General features: G+C 38.4%; 1 protein-coding gene across 1 annotated transcript; it reads left to right on the forward strand.

The window, feature by feature from the left end:
• Positions 1–11,896: 11,896 nt before the first annotated feature.
• DDIT4L (DNA damage inducible transcript 4 like) lies at positions 11,897–16,872 on the forward strand. Its single transcript, XM_043871364.1, has 3 exons — positions 11,897–12,080; positions 12,387–12,526; positions 14,386–16,872. The coding sequence occupies exons 2-3, from the start codon at positions 12,436–12,438 to the stop codon at positions 14,874–14,876; spliced, it is 582 nt and encodes a 193-aa protein (XP_043727299.1). The 5' UTR covers positions 11,897–12,080; positions 12,387–12,435; the 3' UTR covers positions 14,877–16,872.
• Positions 16,873–17,371: the final 499 nt, after the last annotated feature.

Here is a 17,371-nt window from a genome sequence, read left to right on the forward strand (position 1 = left end):
TGCACTTTTATAGTATGTCTATATTTCTATTGCATTTCTATATGCTGCTGCTGCTGCTAAGTCGCTTCAGTCGTGTCAGACTCTGTGTGACCCCATAGACAGCAGCCCACCAGGCTCCGCTGTCCCTGGGATTCTCCAGGCAAGAACACAGGAGTGGGTTGCCATTTCCTTCTCCAATGCATGAAAGTGAAAAGGGAAAGTGAAGTCGCTCAGTCGAACCCGACTCTCAGCGACTCCATGGACTGCAGCCCACCAGGCTCCTCTGTCCATAGGATTTTCCAGGCAAGAGGACTGGAGTGGGTTGCCATTGTCTTCTTTCTATATGTAGCAATGAACAACTAGAACTTGACATTTTAAATTAAAATAAAATGTAATAAATATAAATCTAACAAAATATATTCAGTTTCTGTACGCTGAAAACTACAGATGTTTAAAAAAGAAATCAAAGACCTAAATAAATGGAGAACTTGTATCATGTTTATTATTGGAAAACTCAAAAGTTGAAATATAAATTGCTCTAAACTTACCTGTATTCAGTGTATTTCTAATCAAATCCCAGAAGACGTTTTCCTCTGAAATTAATAAACTGATTCTAAATTCATATGAAGACACAAAGGAACTAGAAAGTCAAAATAATTTTGAAAGAGAAGAGCAAAACTAGAAGATTCACATTACTTGATTTCAAGACTTGTGATATTGGTAAAAGGCAGGCATATAGATTAATAGAATACAATAAATACCAAAAATAAAGTAGCATGTATATAGTCAATTGACTTTTCATAAAGTTGCAAAGGCAATTCCATTAAGAATATTGCTTTTCAACAAATGGTGCTAGAGCAACTGGGCATCTATATGTAAAAAAAAATAATTTTAACCCAAGCCTTCTATCATATATAAAAAGGAGCTCAAAGTAGATCATACACAAAAATGTAAAACTATAAAATTTCTAGAAGAAAACATGAGAAAAATATTTGTAATCTTGAGTTATATAGAAATTTTTAGATATGACACAAAAATATGACTCATAAAAATACAAATTGGACATTATCATAACTTAAAACTTTTTTCAAAATATACTGCTAAAAGAATTAAAAATCTACATACTAGTAGAAAATGTTTGCAAATCTAATAGGGGACTTGTATCTTAAATTCATAAAGAACTCTCAAGTCTCAATAATAAGAACTCTCAATAATAATAAAGAACTGTCAAGTCTCAAAAAAATCCATGGGCAAAAGATTTCAATATATATTTCATCAAATAATATATACATATAACAAATAAGCTCATGAAAAGATGTTGAGCAAAATGAGTCATGAAGAAAATTAAAATTAACACCATAATGAGATACTATTACATTCCTATTAGAAGGACTAAAATTAAAAAGAAATGAAGCAGAGGCATGACAGTATCATATTCTGGCAAAGGTATGGCAGACCTGGAATACTCATATTAATACATTGCTGGGGGGAAGTACGAAACTGGAACCACTTGGGGAAACATTTTGGCAACTTCTTATAAAATTAAACAAACACCATATGACTCAGCAATTCCATTCTCTTGGTACTTATCCACGAGAAATGATAATGTATATTAATACAGAAATCTGTAAGCAAGTATATACACTGAGTTTACTCATAATCCTCAAAAACTGGAAAAAACCCAAATGTCCCTCAACTGCAAATGGATAGACAAATTGTGGTACATATATGCAATTGAATAGTACTCAGAAATGCAAAGGAAAGAACTACTAACACAACAACTTGGATGAATCTCAAATGCACTATGCTAAGCAGACGAAACAAGACTCAAAAGTCTACAGACTGTGAATCCATATGTGTAACATGTTTGCCCAGGGCCGGGCCTCAGGCAAGAGGTTGATTACAAATACTCACATTTTGTGGTGATGGGATTGTTTATATTGATTGTGGTGGTAATGGTGGGTACATGACTGGAAGAGTTGTTTAAAATTTGAGAACGCTACACTAAATATAGTAGGTTTTAATATATTTAAAGTATATCTCAGTAAACCTGATCCCCCAACTTAATAGTTACCATTTATAGAGTATACTTTTAAGAATTTTCAAACCCTCAAGAAAACAGAATATAAGCACATGTATAACCAAATCACTTTGCTATACACCTGAGACTAACACAATATTGTAAAACAGCTATACTTCAAAATAAAAAAAGAATTTTCAAATCCTCATTTATATGCAAAGAAGCTACTATGCTTCCTTTTTTAAGGTGAAGTGGCAAAGATCCAGAATAGTATTGCCCTGTATTTCTTAAGGTGAACGATGACTGCAAACCACATACAGTATTTTAATTTTCTAGTAGTTATGTTAAAAAAATTCTAAAAAGAAGCAAGTGAAATTAATTTTGATAATATATTTTCTTTAATCCAATATATCAAAATCTTACCACTACAACATGTAACAGACATAATCTTGGAATTATTAATGAGATGTTTTGCATTCTTTATATTTGATTAAGTCTTTGAAATCTGGTGTGTATTTTACACATCTCACTTTGGACCAGTCACATTTTAAAGTGCTCAATAGCAACATGTGTGTAGTGGCTATCAATTAGACAGAGCAGATCTAGAACATTCTCAAACCTGCACTTGAACCCATGCTGTCTTCTGTACTCAGTAGTTATATCCACAGACATCTGATGTACTAATTTCATCTAACTGAATATTCTACCATGAGCTATAATACAGTTCTAATTTTGCAGTGGTTAAAAGAGGGAAATGTTATTGAATTATCTGAACACTGAAATAAAATTATGGGCAATTTGTAAACTTTATGTTTAAAAAGATGTCTTTCTCTTTTTAAATGCAGATTTTCTCCTTAACCAAAACCAAAGGAACTTTGGCCTCAATAAACATAGCAATGTCCTTACATAACCAAAATACATAACCATAACATTTGATTGAAAATTTAGCACTACTAAATGTAGCTGTAGCAAAAAACAAAAAACAAAAAACTTTTGCTGCCTTAACTGACCAATCAGTGAAGTTATAATAATCATTGTAGATACAGCCCTAATACTTTTCCAAAACTGGGAATCAGGAAAACTATGATGTATTTCTAATTTTTCCTGAGAATTGTGATTAACACATTCCACTTACAGTTTCTCCCTTTTCAAAATAGGACATTTCCTACCATGAATGAATGAAATTGCAACTTCCAGCCAATAGGTTTTCAGAGCACATTAAAACTATATAAAAAGGCATAGTAAATGTTTAAAATAGTTATGAAGTGAACAAATGTTGGAGAGACTGTGAGAAGAGAAATCCTCATACTTTATTGGTGGGTCCCCAAAACTGTACAACCTCTGAAAAAGATAATTGATCAAGATCTTTCAAAACTATAATTTGCATATTTGTCTTTGGTTTCAAAAGCCCCTCCTCTGAGAATTTATCTTAATCTTTCCCACATTCAAAGTGACTTATGAGTAATTATTCATTACAGAATTGTATGTAACTGCAAAATATCTATCAGTAATCAAAATATCCCTTGTAATGTACAGGTCAGATGAAAATCTATAAGGCAGAACACCACTACTTTATAGGCTAGAGAGAGTAACTCTCAGTTCATACAGAAAGAACTCTGAAGTTATATAGTCAGTACAGAAAGGCAATGTGAAGAACATATAGTTTGCCCTTTAGGGTAAAAAAGAGTGAAAATGAGAATATATATTAGTATGTGCTTGTATTTCTATAAAGAAATTCTAGAAAAATGCATAAAAACTAATAAAAATGGTTACTTCCTGGCAGGGGGTACAAAGAATGGTATGAATGAGAAGTTAGCAACAGGAATTTGATTTTTCACTTTACAGCTTTTAAGTTGATTGCAAAGTAAAAGTCAATTCTACTTTATTAACTTTATTATTTAATCTATTTTGAGTTTTCTGGACCTGTCTCAGTAATACTTCCCCTAGGTTACTTAAGAGTAAGATAAAAGTGTAAAGATCATTATTTTAAAACTAACTTTTACAATTATACTTGTTAGATTCTACCTACTTAATTTCTTACAAGGGTTATATCTTTATAATGTGTATTTAAAATAGTTTCCTGATTTAGAAAATACAAGTACATATCTTATTTATGGAGTTTTCAGAGTAACCGTGCATTGAAAATGGAACTCTTACATTAGATATAAATGCTAAAAGTACAGTGTCCAAGAAAGCCACATTATGATGTATAAATTGAATGAAACAAACAAACAAAAAAATTGAATGAAACAAAAAATTAACATTTTTAGAAGTATAACTATAAGCAATATTACTGCTTTTTTGTTTACTGTTTAGCTTAGTATCTGATATTTATGTTTTATTCCACCAAGAAGTAGGTTACTTTCATTTCAGTCCCACTTCCCCTCACCATACTCATCCTCCTACTCCATAGACCCAATGCTTATGTCAAAGACGGTGAATTCTGTGCAATGTTGAGATTCCAGGAGTGGGGTGGGGATGAAGACAGCCTCCCTCTAGTCATTGTTTACCCACAACATGTCCATCACTTTTGCCATCAGCATCCATCAGATCTGGCCATTTCCTGCTGCTCTGAATGGCCCTCCTGGTGCAGTGAGAATCTTTTTCAAATATGGGAACTCTGCCCAGTTCCTCTATAGTGTCTGCTGCCTCCTAGACACTGCCAAAAAGTCAGACCTTGGTCTCTATTGCTCTGGAATCCATAAATAACTCTATCCTCCTCCAGGCTGGGTGAATCTCTTTTTAGTTTTTCAATACGTCTGGGTGATTCTACTAACTTATATCCTGTCTCCAGGTCAGAGATCAAGCCCATGTGAAAGCTATATGGGGGCCAGGTCTCCTAATTCTCCTGCTAATATACCATTTATTATCCATTATCTGCAAAGTAAAATTTATTACATCCTGAAAAACCCAACACAGCACATGACAAATTATTTATTTAAATAGAATGTGCTTTTACATGTGCAAATTCATATAAGCCATGTGCATTCAGAATGGTCACCTTTGACTGAGCTCTTCATATGTATAAATTTTGTTGCCAGAAATGTAACGTATGTTGTTTCCTTTAATGTTCTACATTACAGATGAGGAGGCTGACATTCAAAGGATTTCAGTCAATTTCACGATGCCTGTCTGTGGCAGATCCAGCATTTGAAGCCTAGCCTGACTGAGTCACAGCCTTTAGTCAAATCACTGAGGTGTGCTGTTCCCCTCCACATATGGAGGGGAGCACTATTTTGCTTTTAGCATATGAATGTCTAAATCTACTGCCAAAGTAATTATGCATTGCTATAAATAATTTTCTAAGTACCATTTATTGCTCAACTTGATACAGTGCATCAATAATGTCACACAACTGAATGTACTTCAGTGTGCGTCCAGTATATTGACATCTCCCAAAAGGCTGCTTCAGCAATTTATGATTTAGAACCTCCGTTACTGTATATCATTTATTAAAATAGTTCTTAACCACAGCACAATATTTCAAAACACCAAGTCAATGTTTTAAAGTATATTTTATGATATGATTACAGAAGAAGAGAAGAAAACTTGCATAACTGTACTTACCCTCTCCAGTAAATTTGGAGGTAATAAGACATATATCTTTCTATACTACTCCCCTCCTTCCAAATTTGTTGTTTCCAAATTTAACATTCCACCAATCAATCATTTTAAATACATTTTACAATGTAAGCCCATTCCTTTTTTACATAACTGGCTTCCATTTCATCAAGGTTAAAAACAATTTAGAGTTTGATAGTGTGTCAAGTTTATTAAACAGGATTTTATTTTTCTATAATATTATTCATATGCACAGGACTGTTTTCACATAGCTGTGCATGATTTCTCAAGCCAAGCCCAAGGCCACAATGGCCAAGAGGAGCTATGGAGAATCCACAAATATTTGCCCAGCTGGGAACCACCTTTCATCAAGGCCAGGCCTTATTATAGAGTAGGGACTCAATAAATACTTTTTATTAATTGGCCCAGGAAAAGTTTTACAAATACTTAGATCATCTTATTGTTTTGTTTATTCTCTTTAATTAAAAGCACAGCTTCCCGGGACTTCCCTGATAGTCCAGTGGCTAAGACTCCATGCTCCCAAAGCAGGGGGCCCAGGTTCCATCCCTGGTCAGGGAACTAGATCCCCTATGCCACAATTAAGAGTTCATATGCTGCAATTAAAAATTTCACATGCTGCCACTAAGACCTGATATAGCCAAATAAATAAATACTTTTTTGAAAAAGCAGAGCTTCCCAGAATTTAATTGCATACCATACGAATCACCTAGGAATCTTTTTAAAAAGCAGATTCTGTTTGAGTTGGATTGAGTACTGAGGTTCTGCATTTCTTAGGAGCTCCTAAGTGATGTTCATGCTACTGGTCCATGAAACAAGGTAAACAGCAAGGCTATAAAACCTCCTTCAGAACATATTAGTGCTTATATCACTGCACTGCCACAGTGCACTGTAGCTCCCCTGACTAACTTGGCTCGTTAATTGTAATCTTGTATTTATTTGTCTGTACTTCTTTCTAAACTACAGTCTCTAGGATATAAAGACTCCTGCATTCTCTGTGCCTAGCAGGGAATTAATATTCAGTAAATACTTCTGAATGTCAACCAACCAATGAATGAGTGTGTAACAAAGATACACTTTTATCCACACCTTAAACAGATGTCACACTCCTCCAGCTACCTTTTCATAACAAAATCACCAGAGCATTGGGATTTTTCAAGATCAGAGCAGAATACACAGTTATAATCATGGCTGATGTTTATTGAGTCCATTATGTATTAACTCATTTAATCCCCACAAAGGCCCTTCATCAGGTAAAGTTATTACAATTCCCATTTTAAAGACAGAAGTGGAGTCACAGAAACGTTAAAGACCTTACTGATGTCTATGCAGCTAGTCTGGGTCATTGCTGGGATATGCACCTAAACAGTTAGGCTCCACAGTCCACATGTTTAACTACTGCACCATAAACATAAAAAACTGGAACCTCTCTGTGACTTCATCAAGCTTTTTCATTTTAATATACTTGACATCTGCAGAATGGGGATCAGATATATTCCAAAGGCTACTCTGCAGAAACCCCATCTAGTCCACTGGGCATTCTTGGGATTTAATTCTCTTCTCATACTATCCCCCAAATTTATGCCATGAAGCAAATTATAACTTTTCTGGGAAACAAATGTGAATAACAAAAGCTGTACAAAGCTTGTCCACCAGAATAGGACACTAGGCTGGCAAAGGGAGGGGGAACAATGAAGGACCAGCACCTACATGAATGCATAGCTTTATTTATAAGAAATCCAAAGAAATGGTATGACATTCTGGTATTCTCAAATTTGGGGCTTGCCAAAGTTTTAAGTTGCTTCCCTAGAAAAATGTCAAGGACCTACTCCACATTCTTGGCTGACATTCCCTTTTGTAGGCACCTGAATTAGAAACCTATGCATAATTAAGGAAAAGTAGAGACTGCATTTAAAGATATCAGCTTGCTTTATTTTAAAGGAGATAATACATACCATTGTTTATAAGGAGAAAAAAATACAACTATTTTAAGAGAAAAGTCACTATGGGAACCATTTATCTGCTTGAATTTAGAGAAGCGAAGCCTTCTGCTGCTGGAAAATTCTCTCAGCTTTTAGCAGCAGTAGATATTATATTATTTTATTTTGGATCTTTTTTTTTTTTCGCCTTATACTTAATAAGGCTCCATGTTACTTAATGGAAAATCTCTCAATATATCATAGAATAACTCATATTGCATGTTTAATGATGAAATGGAAATTTTATTGGGTGGAACATCCTCAAAGACAAATAAAAATAATGATGAACTATCTATCCAGAATGTCATACTTATCTTGACACAACTGGATGGTTTACAGTCAATGCTTCTAATTGTCTTATTTTTTTCTAGGAAACCACTTTATAGATTATCAAGCATTAATCATGGTAACTTTTTACCCACAATATTTTCTTACATATCATTGGGAGATCTCCTTCACTGCTCCCCAAAACAGTTATGCACATATTCTAATAAAAAAGGTTTTCCTAATCAGTGGTAAATATTTTCTAGATTTCCTGAAAACATTAAAGACCATAAATTATGTTCTATTAATACTTTAGCAATATTTCTCTAACCCCATGTAGCCCTCCTAGCGTTTACTTCATTGAACCAGAAAACTACAATTTCAAGATAACAATAAAAGCAACAACAATAACTATTGCTTATTAAGTATTTGCTGTGTAACAGGCTCTAAGAACACTTAGACCTCACATGAGGGTTAGAATTTAGCACAACCAAGGAAGGCTAAAGACAGAGTGAAATCAAAGATCTCAGATTTGTTTTCTTAAAAAAGGGATAATATTTTGAATTGATTATAAGGGTTTCTCTTTTAATCCTCACAACAACCCTATGAGTTTGCTAAGAGGCTTTGGATATTGCACAGATCAACTTCAATGTTCTATAAATCCTCCCTGAATCCATTGTACAGATTAAGAAACACAGTCATTTCCCCCTCTGGTGTCATGGTTTATGAAATGAAATAAGCAATGCACTGAATGTAAATGTATTAATAAGAGCTCAGGAGCAATGGTACATATTGGATAAAAAAAGAAAACTGGCTGGCAAAACAAGTAATAAATATTCAACACTCTAAATCACAAATGCACAAGACACCAGTATTTCCTATAACAACACATTAAAACATCATATTGTCTTTGTTTTTTACAATATCGCTGGTAGTTTGAATTTGCACTTTATATAAGCAGTGATATTATAAACACTATGTTTATATATGAGGAAGCATGGAACTTAAATATTAGTGTATGCATCAGATGAATATACTGTTGCCATTCATTACTGCTATTTCTCTTTTTTGTGGGAAGACAGATGAGTAAATTATAGTCATAAAGCAAGCATGCTTAAGTTAAAGTCCTTGCTTATGATTTTGGTAGCTTGTTATAGTACACTCGTGTATGAAAGTTAATCAATTATTTAATCAGTTAGATTTTCTCTTCATATACAATGGTTATTTCCAGTAAGCCCCCTCCCTATCTTTATAATATTAACTAGAAAGGATATGACAAAATGGTAATGAAATAAACTTCATCACTGTATCTGGTAAACACCTGAGGTACCCCAATATGATCAGCTTTCAGTTGTAAATAATTAAGTGTATTCACAACAGTAAAAACTCTAACACACTAAGTGTGTTATCTTGTGACAAGACTATTGTGGCACTTATTAATAGTTTTTCCTAATTCTGTTCTATAGTTCCTTTGGAAAAATCAGCTCTGTTTCATTTAACCCTGAAAACATGCAAACCAGAGACAGAATGGATTTTTTACCTTTTTAAGTCGATTTTTAAAAGACAATCTCCACTCATTATCCCAGGAACTGTGTTCTATGTCAGTAATTTCTTATGTTCTATAATTTCTGAAAGCAAGGCCCTTTTAGCTAAAAAATTACATTATTCATCTTTCATACATAAGTAAATTATTTTCTGTGGTAAAATCCCCAAGGACTTGGCAAAATTTCAGTTACTCAGGTGAGCTGAGAGTAGCTGCTACTTTCTATAAGTTCAATAATCTTTCTGGCCCTTTGGGAGTACTTCATTTAAGCATGCGTGCTCAGTGACTCAGCGTCTTGATTCTTTGCAAACCCACGGACTATAACCCTGCAGGCTCCTCTGTCCATGGAGTTCTCCAGACAAGAATACTGGAGTGAGTTGCTATTTCCTCCTCCAGGGAATCTTCTCCACCCAGGGATCTCTAACCAGAGTCTCTTGCTTGGCAGGCAGATTCTATACCACTGAGCCAGTTGAGAAGCCCTATGCCTAAATACACTAAGGAAACTGAAATGGGTCGTTTCTTTACTTCACTAGTATAGGTTCACATCACCTTTTATATCAATCCTAATTACTCTCCTTAGAAGCAGGTGAGCCTTATTAGCACTGCCACCCAGATAAGGAGGGTGATGTCCTGACCCTACCCCCAGCTGCCAGGCAGCTGCCGTCCCCGACTTGACCATCCATTGGTCCTGACCACACTTGCCACTGCAAGTGCTTGGCTTAAACGGGCTTGTCTATTTGGCCCTTTTCTATTGCTGAAGTCGAAGTGGAAATCTGCCTATCAGCGTCTCCTTCCTTGGCTCCCTGACCTTCAGGCAGCACAGCTGCCTGAGCCGAGTTAAAAATGGACTGTCGAGCTGGCTTTAATTTCTGCTGCTCTGCCTCCCACTGATCTGTTTGTCATACCTTCCCTATCCCTTCTGCTGTTGTTTTACTGCAGAAGAGTTTTTAACCTGGACAGCTGAAACTGCTTCTCAAGGCCCTAACCTACAGATCCTTGTAGGTTACAGGATTGGGAGCCAAAGGTAGCACCTCCTACTTGTAGAAAGTCTTCTCCCTGAAGCAGCCCCTCCCTTTCCTCTCCTGACCCACCACCCACCTCTCCTGACCCACTTGTCTTTGGGAAAGCTCGCTCTGACCAGATCATCTCCTACTGACACAGCAGAGAGTGAACAGGCAGGCTTAGGCGCTGTGGAAGAACACAGAACGTGTAGCTTCTTGCTGATGGGATGTGCTAGGGTGTTGACCCTGCCCGGCTCCTCTGTTCCACTGCGCGCTCAGGTTCAGAACAGGACATCAAGCTTCACAGGGATATAAAACACTGTGTCTTCATTCCCCCAAGCCCCTCAAGACTGCCCATGCCCAGGTTCCTTCCCATAATGGGGCTGGCCAGGAACTTCGCTCCCTGCGAACCACAACTGCTCCCAGAAACCTAGCCAGGTAGTGGAAGCAGCAAAAATCCCACTAATTTTTTTTTTTTTAATTGCAGGAAGGGCAGAAGAACTAAACAGACATTTCTCCAAAGAAGACAGACAGATGGCTAATAAACACATGAAAAGGTGCTCAACAACATTCATTATTAGAGAAATGCAAATCAAAACTACAATGAAGTATCACCTCACACTGGTTTGAATGGTCACCATCAAAAAAATATACAAACAATAATCCGGGAGAGGGTGTGAAGAAAAGGAAACCCTCTTGCATTGTTCGAGGGAATGTAAATTGATACAGCCACTCTGGAGATTCTGTTTAAAAAAAAAAAAAAAAAACAACTAGGAATAAAACTACCAACTAAAGGTTTTGTTTAGTGTCTTGGCAAACTCCCCTTCATTCAAGCTGCTGGAGCTCTGGAGCCAGGTCTAATTAGAAGAGTAACAGGCTCACCCTTCTCCCGGAGAAAAAGCATTAGTCATAGATGAAACGCTAGGAAGGTGCAGATAAGACCCCAGGCTGGGGAGCCTCGGATGCGGGAAGCCAAGCTAGAGCTGACCGCGTGCGGGAAAGGATGGTACAGAAGCCTTGGGACGCGACGCAGAGTAGAATTAACTCCGTCAGAGGCCAGCACGAAGTGCATACATGATGCCCGTTGAATAGCTAAACATATTTAAGCAAAGTGTTCGGCATGTCAGAGCAAAGACTCGGGTCACGGTCATAGACAAAGGTCAGAAAGCTTCCCGCTTCCCCGGGACAGAACCTCACCAAGGCCATCAGGAGCGTGAGTGTGTGTGCACACGCTGGGGAGAGGGGTCGCACCAAAGAATCCAGGTTGGTGGCGGAGGCGAGCGATCAGTTTGGGGCGAGTCGTGCACCCAGGATTGCACTCGTGGTGACCCGTGGCCCACCCAAGAAACAACAGGTGTCAACCCTGCCGCAAACTTTTCCTTAACTCCCAGCGGCTCGCCTGGGGCGGCTGGAAGTGTGCGGGCGGAGATGCAACCGGACCCCGGGGAGGCGGGGCGCGGGCCCGGGGCGGGGCGGTGCAGGTGGGCGGGCCGGGGCCGGGTGAGGAGGCCGGACTATAAAGTGCTCGCCGCCCCCGCGGCGATGCTGCTTAGTGGAGCCTGAACCCGCCGGGCGGTGGGTGAGCAAGGTGCCGGTGGCTGCTTGGGCCTGCAGGTCGCTGAGCCCCCGAGGGAGGGGCTTCCTGAAGACCGGCCGGCCTCGGTTTACCCGCTGCTGGACCAGCGAGCGCGTCCGCCCCGGCGCACCCCCAGCAAGTGAGGCCGGGGGCTGCCTGGGTGGGAGGAATCGGGGCGGGGGCCTCCGCTCCTCTGGGCTCAGGGGTGAGCTCCGCGGGGCGCGTCGGTTCCGAGTTTTGCAAACTTTGAGTTAGTTGAAGATTGTGGCTGTTAGTTGGCGTCTTTGCTCCCGGGGTTTTGTGAACCTGAGTTGCAGAGGCCGATTCCACCCCTTTGGAAAATGAATGCCTGGCCTTGTTCGCTCCGGGGACGCTGGGCATTTTAGGAGCTCCTGCACGTCTTGCTTGCTTTTGCAGATCTGTCCTTCTTGCCTCCTTTTTCTAGCGCCCCGGAAAGGCCGTTCCGCCCCGCGAGGGAAACAGAGCCGTTGACCATGGTTGCAACTGGCAGTTTGAGCAGTAAGAACCCGGCTAGCATTTCAGAGTTGCTGGACCATGGCTTCCACCCGGGAAGCCTACTAAATGGTGAGTTTCCCAACCGCCTACCTCTCTTCCCTCCAAAGGCCGCATTCCCTGGATGGATTAAGATTGGCGGGCATGCCGTGTCGACCCTGTCCTTGAATTTTAGAGATGCGGTAAAATCCATCTTTAAGAGATGCTTTAAAACAGCATCGTCTGTCTGTGATAGTGAGAATCAAAAGAAGCAAAAAATAAAATCCCAAGGGCTACCTGATCTAGTCTGTGGCTGATAGACTCCTTGGGATTAAAAACTATACAGGTCCCTACCCTACATGATTATGAAATTATGGTGAATTTTAAGTATACAGTTATGTGTGTTTTGACAAATGTATTCACCTGTGTAACCAGTACCATCACCTTCTGCCCCCAAAGCCCCACATACCCATTTGCTTACCCACTTTCCCTCTCCCCTGTCTTCAGGGAAACACTGATCTCCTTTTTGTCATTATAGATTACTTTTACCTCTAGGACTACATGCAGATGGATCCTATAATATGTACTCTTTGTATCTGGTTTCTTTCCCACAGCCTAATGATTTTGAGATCTTTTCCATGCTGTTGATTTATCAGTATGTGTTCCTTTTTGTTGCTGAGTAGTATTCTATTTGTGGATATACCCATTATTTCATTTTTTTTAATGCCAAAGGGCAGCTTTAAAACTGCAGTGATGCTGGACATATTGTTTTGTAATTTTAAACAACTGTTTCTAAATTAACATGCTGTGCTGCCACTAAGGATCTGTGTGGACATAGATCAATTGCTTAATATCGCTGGGCCTTCCTCATTTAGAAGGTGAAGTGGTTGATGATCTAATTTTATAGGCCAAAGCTCTAAAATTCTCTGTCTTCAACATAGATTTAAAAAAAAAAGAGCCTTATAATTTGGAGCGCATTTGTTTTATTTATTAAACACACACACACAGTGATCTAAGTGTGTAAGTGATGAAGTAGCCAACATAGGTGCAGTAGGCTTCAGGCAGGGAGCCCACAGGGCATCTGCCTGTGACCTGCTCAGTTGACTGTGTGTGTGGTGTGGCATCCTGCCAAGGGGTAGGATTAATTTGGAAGGTAGGTGACCAAATGCAGAGCTATCTCTTTTCCTTTGAGCAAATCTAATTTTGTTTTCCTAGGACTATTTTGTTTTGCTTGGCTCCAAAAAAAAACCACCCAGCCAGTTATAAATATCCTTGCGAACCTCAGAAGTCTTCTCTGTGGGCAATTTTTAATCAAAGAGGTTGAAGCTAAAATTGGGATCCACAGGTCATTCCAGTAAAGACTTTTAAAGAAAATACAAACTTAATTGATGTTTAATATAGCTCATCATCAAGGTCATTTTAAGTTCATCATTAAAGAATAATAGCAAAAAAAACTGTTTTACAATAATGAATGAATTCTTAGAGTTAGAAGGTAACAATCCTGAGTCCAAAAATATTACTAACATTTTTAGTCCAAACCTAATGCATAGTCTCTATAAAAGAAAACTTGAAAACCCCCATAAGCAAATCAGGGAGCAAGAAAGAAAAGAAGGTCACTAGTATTCTAAAATAGCCAAGAATAGATTTGGTTGCATAGTCTTTAAGATTGTGTGTGTGTATACACATATAAATTTATTGAAAAATGGTTATAGCCTACCTACCCTATTTATCAAAACCTTTATTTCATAGATGAACTTTCAGTCTCAGGTCAATTGATTTGCTTTATTACAAAGAAAGTTAACAGCAAAGTGGGATCAGATGACTTCCAAACAAATATTAAAACAAGTAGATCTGATAGATAGAAATAAACAGTGTTGCCAAATCTGGGTGTATTTTTCCTGCTCCTGGGTTTGTTTTTGTTAGTTTTAATCTTAAACTTCCATTTCCCACAGATTTTGACTACTGGGATTATGTTGTTCCTGAGCCCAACCTCAGTGAGGTGGTATTTGAGGAGACAGCTTGCCAGAGTTTGGTGAAAATGCTGGAGAATTGTCTGTCCAAATCTAAGCACACCAAACTTGGCTGCTCCAGAGTCCTTGTTCCTGAGAAACTGACCCAGAGGATTGCTCAAGACGTCCTGAGACTTTCCTCCACAGAGCCCTGCGGTCTGCGGGGCTGTGTTATGCACGTGAACTTGGAAATTGAAAATGTATGTAAAAAGCTGGATAGGATTGTGTGTGATTCGAGCGTGGTGCCCACCTTTGAGCTCACCCTTGTGTTTAAGCAGGAGACCTGCTCATGGACGAGCTTCAGGGATTTTTTCTTTAGCCGAGGTCGCTTCTCCTCTGGCCTCAGGCGAACTCTGATCCTGAGCTCAGGATTCCGACTTGTTAAGAAAAAGCTTTACTCCTTGATTGGCACAACAGTCATTGAAGAGTGCTAAAAGGGAAGCACTTGAAAGAGTCCTTTTTATGATTGGATAATAAAAACTTCACAGCCGCCCAAAGTCATTGTAGTTTGCCTTGCCTGCTCTCCGCAAGGCACACCAAACTGAATTCATCTTCCTGTGTTTCATATTCACAGCCACCCCAACTGAAGGGCTTATTTGGGGCTGTTGAGAAATGACCAGCGAGAGAGTACATTGTCTGCATTTACCACAGTTTTTATAAAATGGAATGGGATAGCATAAGGAAAGAAAAGCCGCAGTACATGTTAGTTTTTTATGTGACTCCACAAGTTTTCCAGGTAGTATTGCTAATAGACTGTAGAAACCCACCTTGCCTAGTTTGATTTTTATATGGCTTTTTTTCTATAAGTTTTCAGTGTGATCCTCTCAATCACAGAATCTTAAATGAATGCTGTTTAGCCCATCGAAATTTCCAAAAGCTCATACTACCCATTTCCTGCCCCTACTCAAATTTGAAGAGTTCTTATACGGGAGGATAGAATTAATTAAGTGGGTGAGCTTAATTAGATCCTAACCTCGTGCAAAAGTGAATACAGAATCTTGCATTGAGAACAGAGTTACAAACTTCTGTTTCTTTGCATCCTCTCCATTCTTCTGTTTCAAAGAGGTGGCAAAAACTTGAGCTACCATTTCAGTAACCACAGTATTGTTTTAAATAATATGGTACAATACATGATCAGTTTTTCTAGTTTATACGTACTTAATTTTATCTTTAAACTAGAAAAATGGAAAATGCTGGGTTTTTTGCATGTAGTTGATTACTCTTCTATTGAGTGAATGGTGAGTGTATACAAGGATAAGTGAGTTCGGGTTCCTTTCTTATTCACTTGATAATCTAGCTTCATTTTACTTTTACATATACTTAATTTCAGATATCACTGTCTCACCATATCATCTCATCCTTAACCTTTCCTGGGATCTGAAGGAAACTTCCTTAACCTGAAAATTCAAAGATAGCTGCACACCACCACTTTTAATTTTTGAGATGGGCCTATTTACAAGGTCTCCTTTGGCTATGGATATCTGGTCTATGGGCTTCCCAGGTGGTACTAGTGGTAAAGAACCCACCTGCCAATGCATAAGACATAAAAGACTTGAGTTTGATCCCTGGGTTGGGAAGATCCCCTGGAGGAGGGCATGGCAACCCACTCCAGTATTCTTGCCTGGAGAATCCCATGGACAGAAGAGCCTGGCAGCCTACAGTTCATGGGGTCACACAGAATTGGACATGACGGTAGTGACTTAATGCACACACACATCTGGTTTATAGTATAGACTAGAGTATGAAAATTGTGATCTAGATAACCAGTACATGCACACCCAGATTTCTTCATCCTTGGACACCTGTCCCTAGGGAACAATAAAGGCCTTTATTTTTTTCTCTTGTTCCAACTAGCTAGATCTTTATCTTTTGATGTTAAGGGGAAAGCATAGCCTCCACTTTATAATGTTCGTTCAGGAAGGCCTTCACATCCTTGCTGTCGGTCATGGATAAGGAGCTTATTTAGGTCTCCTGCCCAAGCTCTTGGCAGGACTTTACATACCTGAGGCCAGCACTGTAGGGACCATGGCTTCATCCTAGTGTAATTCAAAAGCAGGTGTGATCCTGTTTCTAATCCCATAAATGATCTAAAATTTCACTATTCAAATCAGCAAGTGTTCTAACAAATGGAACTCTTCAAGTGCTTGGAAAGATACCGCAAAGCCAATCTTACCAGACTGGGCCAAGATCAGTTGAGTTGGTATTGCATGTCTATTATTGCCTAGGGCTCTGAAGGTCATTGTGATTCTGTGGGTGAGGAATCTGGCCTGCATGTAGAATTGTTGTCCTTTTCCCACTAACAGTTGTCTTTGACTCTTGTCTTTTATACTCACAAAATAGTGATGGCTTTATAGAGACCCTTAAATTAATATTCCTGTTAAAGGAAATTAAGTTTGTCAATTTTGACAATAAAGCAGCATATATTTTTAATTCTCTTGTCCACTTTGTCTTTTCTGAGTTATGCAATGATCACCTTAAAATATATTTGGCAGCATTTGAGGGAAGCTTTTAGAACAATTATTTATCTCCATTTTGACAAAGGCTATTTGTACCCTTCATTATAACATTCTAGTTGTAAATTGCATGTGCTTATGTACCAAAGAGTTGTTCACTTCATAGTTTTTCAAATACAATAATACTTTTCATGGAAGACATTAATAATTTAAGCTCCTTTGGCAACTGTCTTCAAAAAAAAAACTCACTGTGTATAGGCTTTTTCTGTAGTTTTCCTAATAGCCAGATACAAATACATCAGATGGTAAGACCAGTATGTATTTTAATTTTTACCAGAATATCCTATTAGAGCAACACATCTTTCTAATTCCACAATTATTCATCAATTTGAATTTTTAATCTTGCCCACCTATCTTTTCTGTCTCCTCAAATATATGTCATTACTTCGGATTTTTCACACTACATAACCCACATT

This window comes from Cervus elaphus, chromosome 17, assembly GCF_910594005.1.
Source record: "Cervus elaphus chromosome 17, mCerEla1.1, whole genome shotgun sequence".
Classification (NCBI taxonomy): Eukaryota; Metazoa; Chordata; class Mammalia; order Artiodactyla; family Cervidae; genus Cervus; species Cervus elaphus.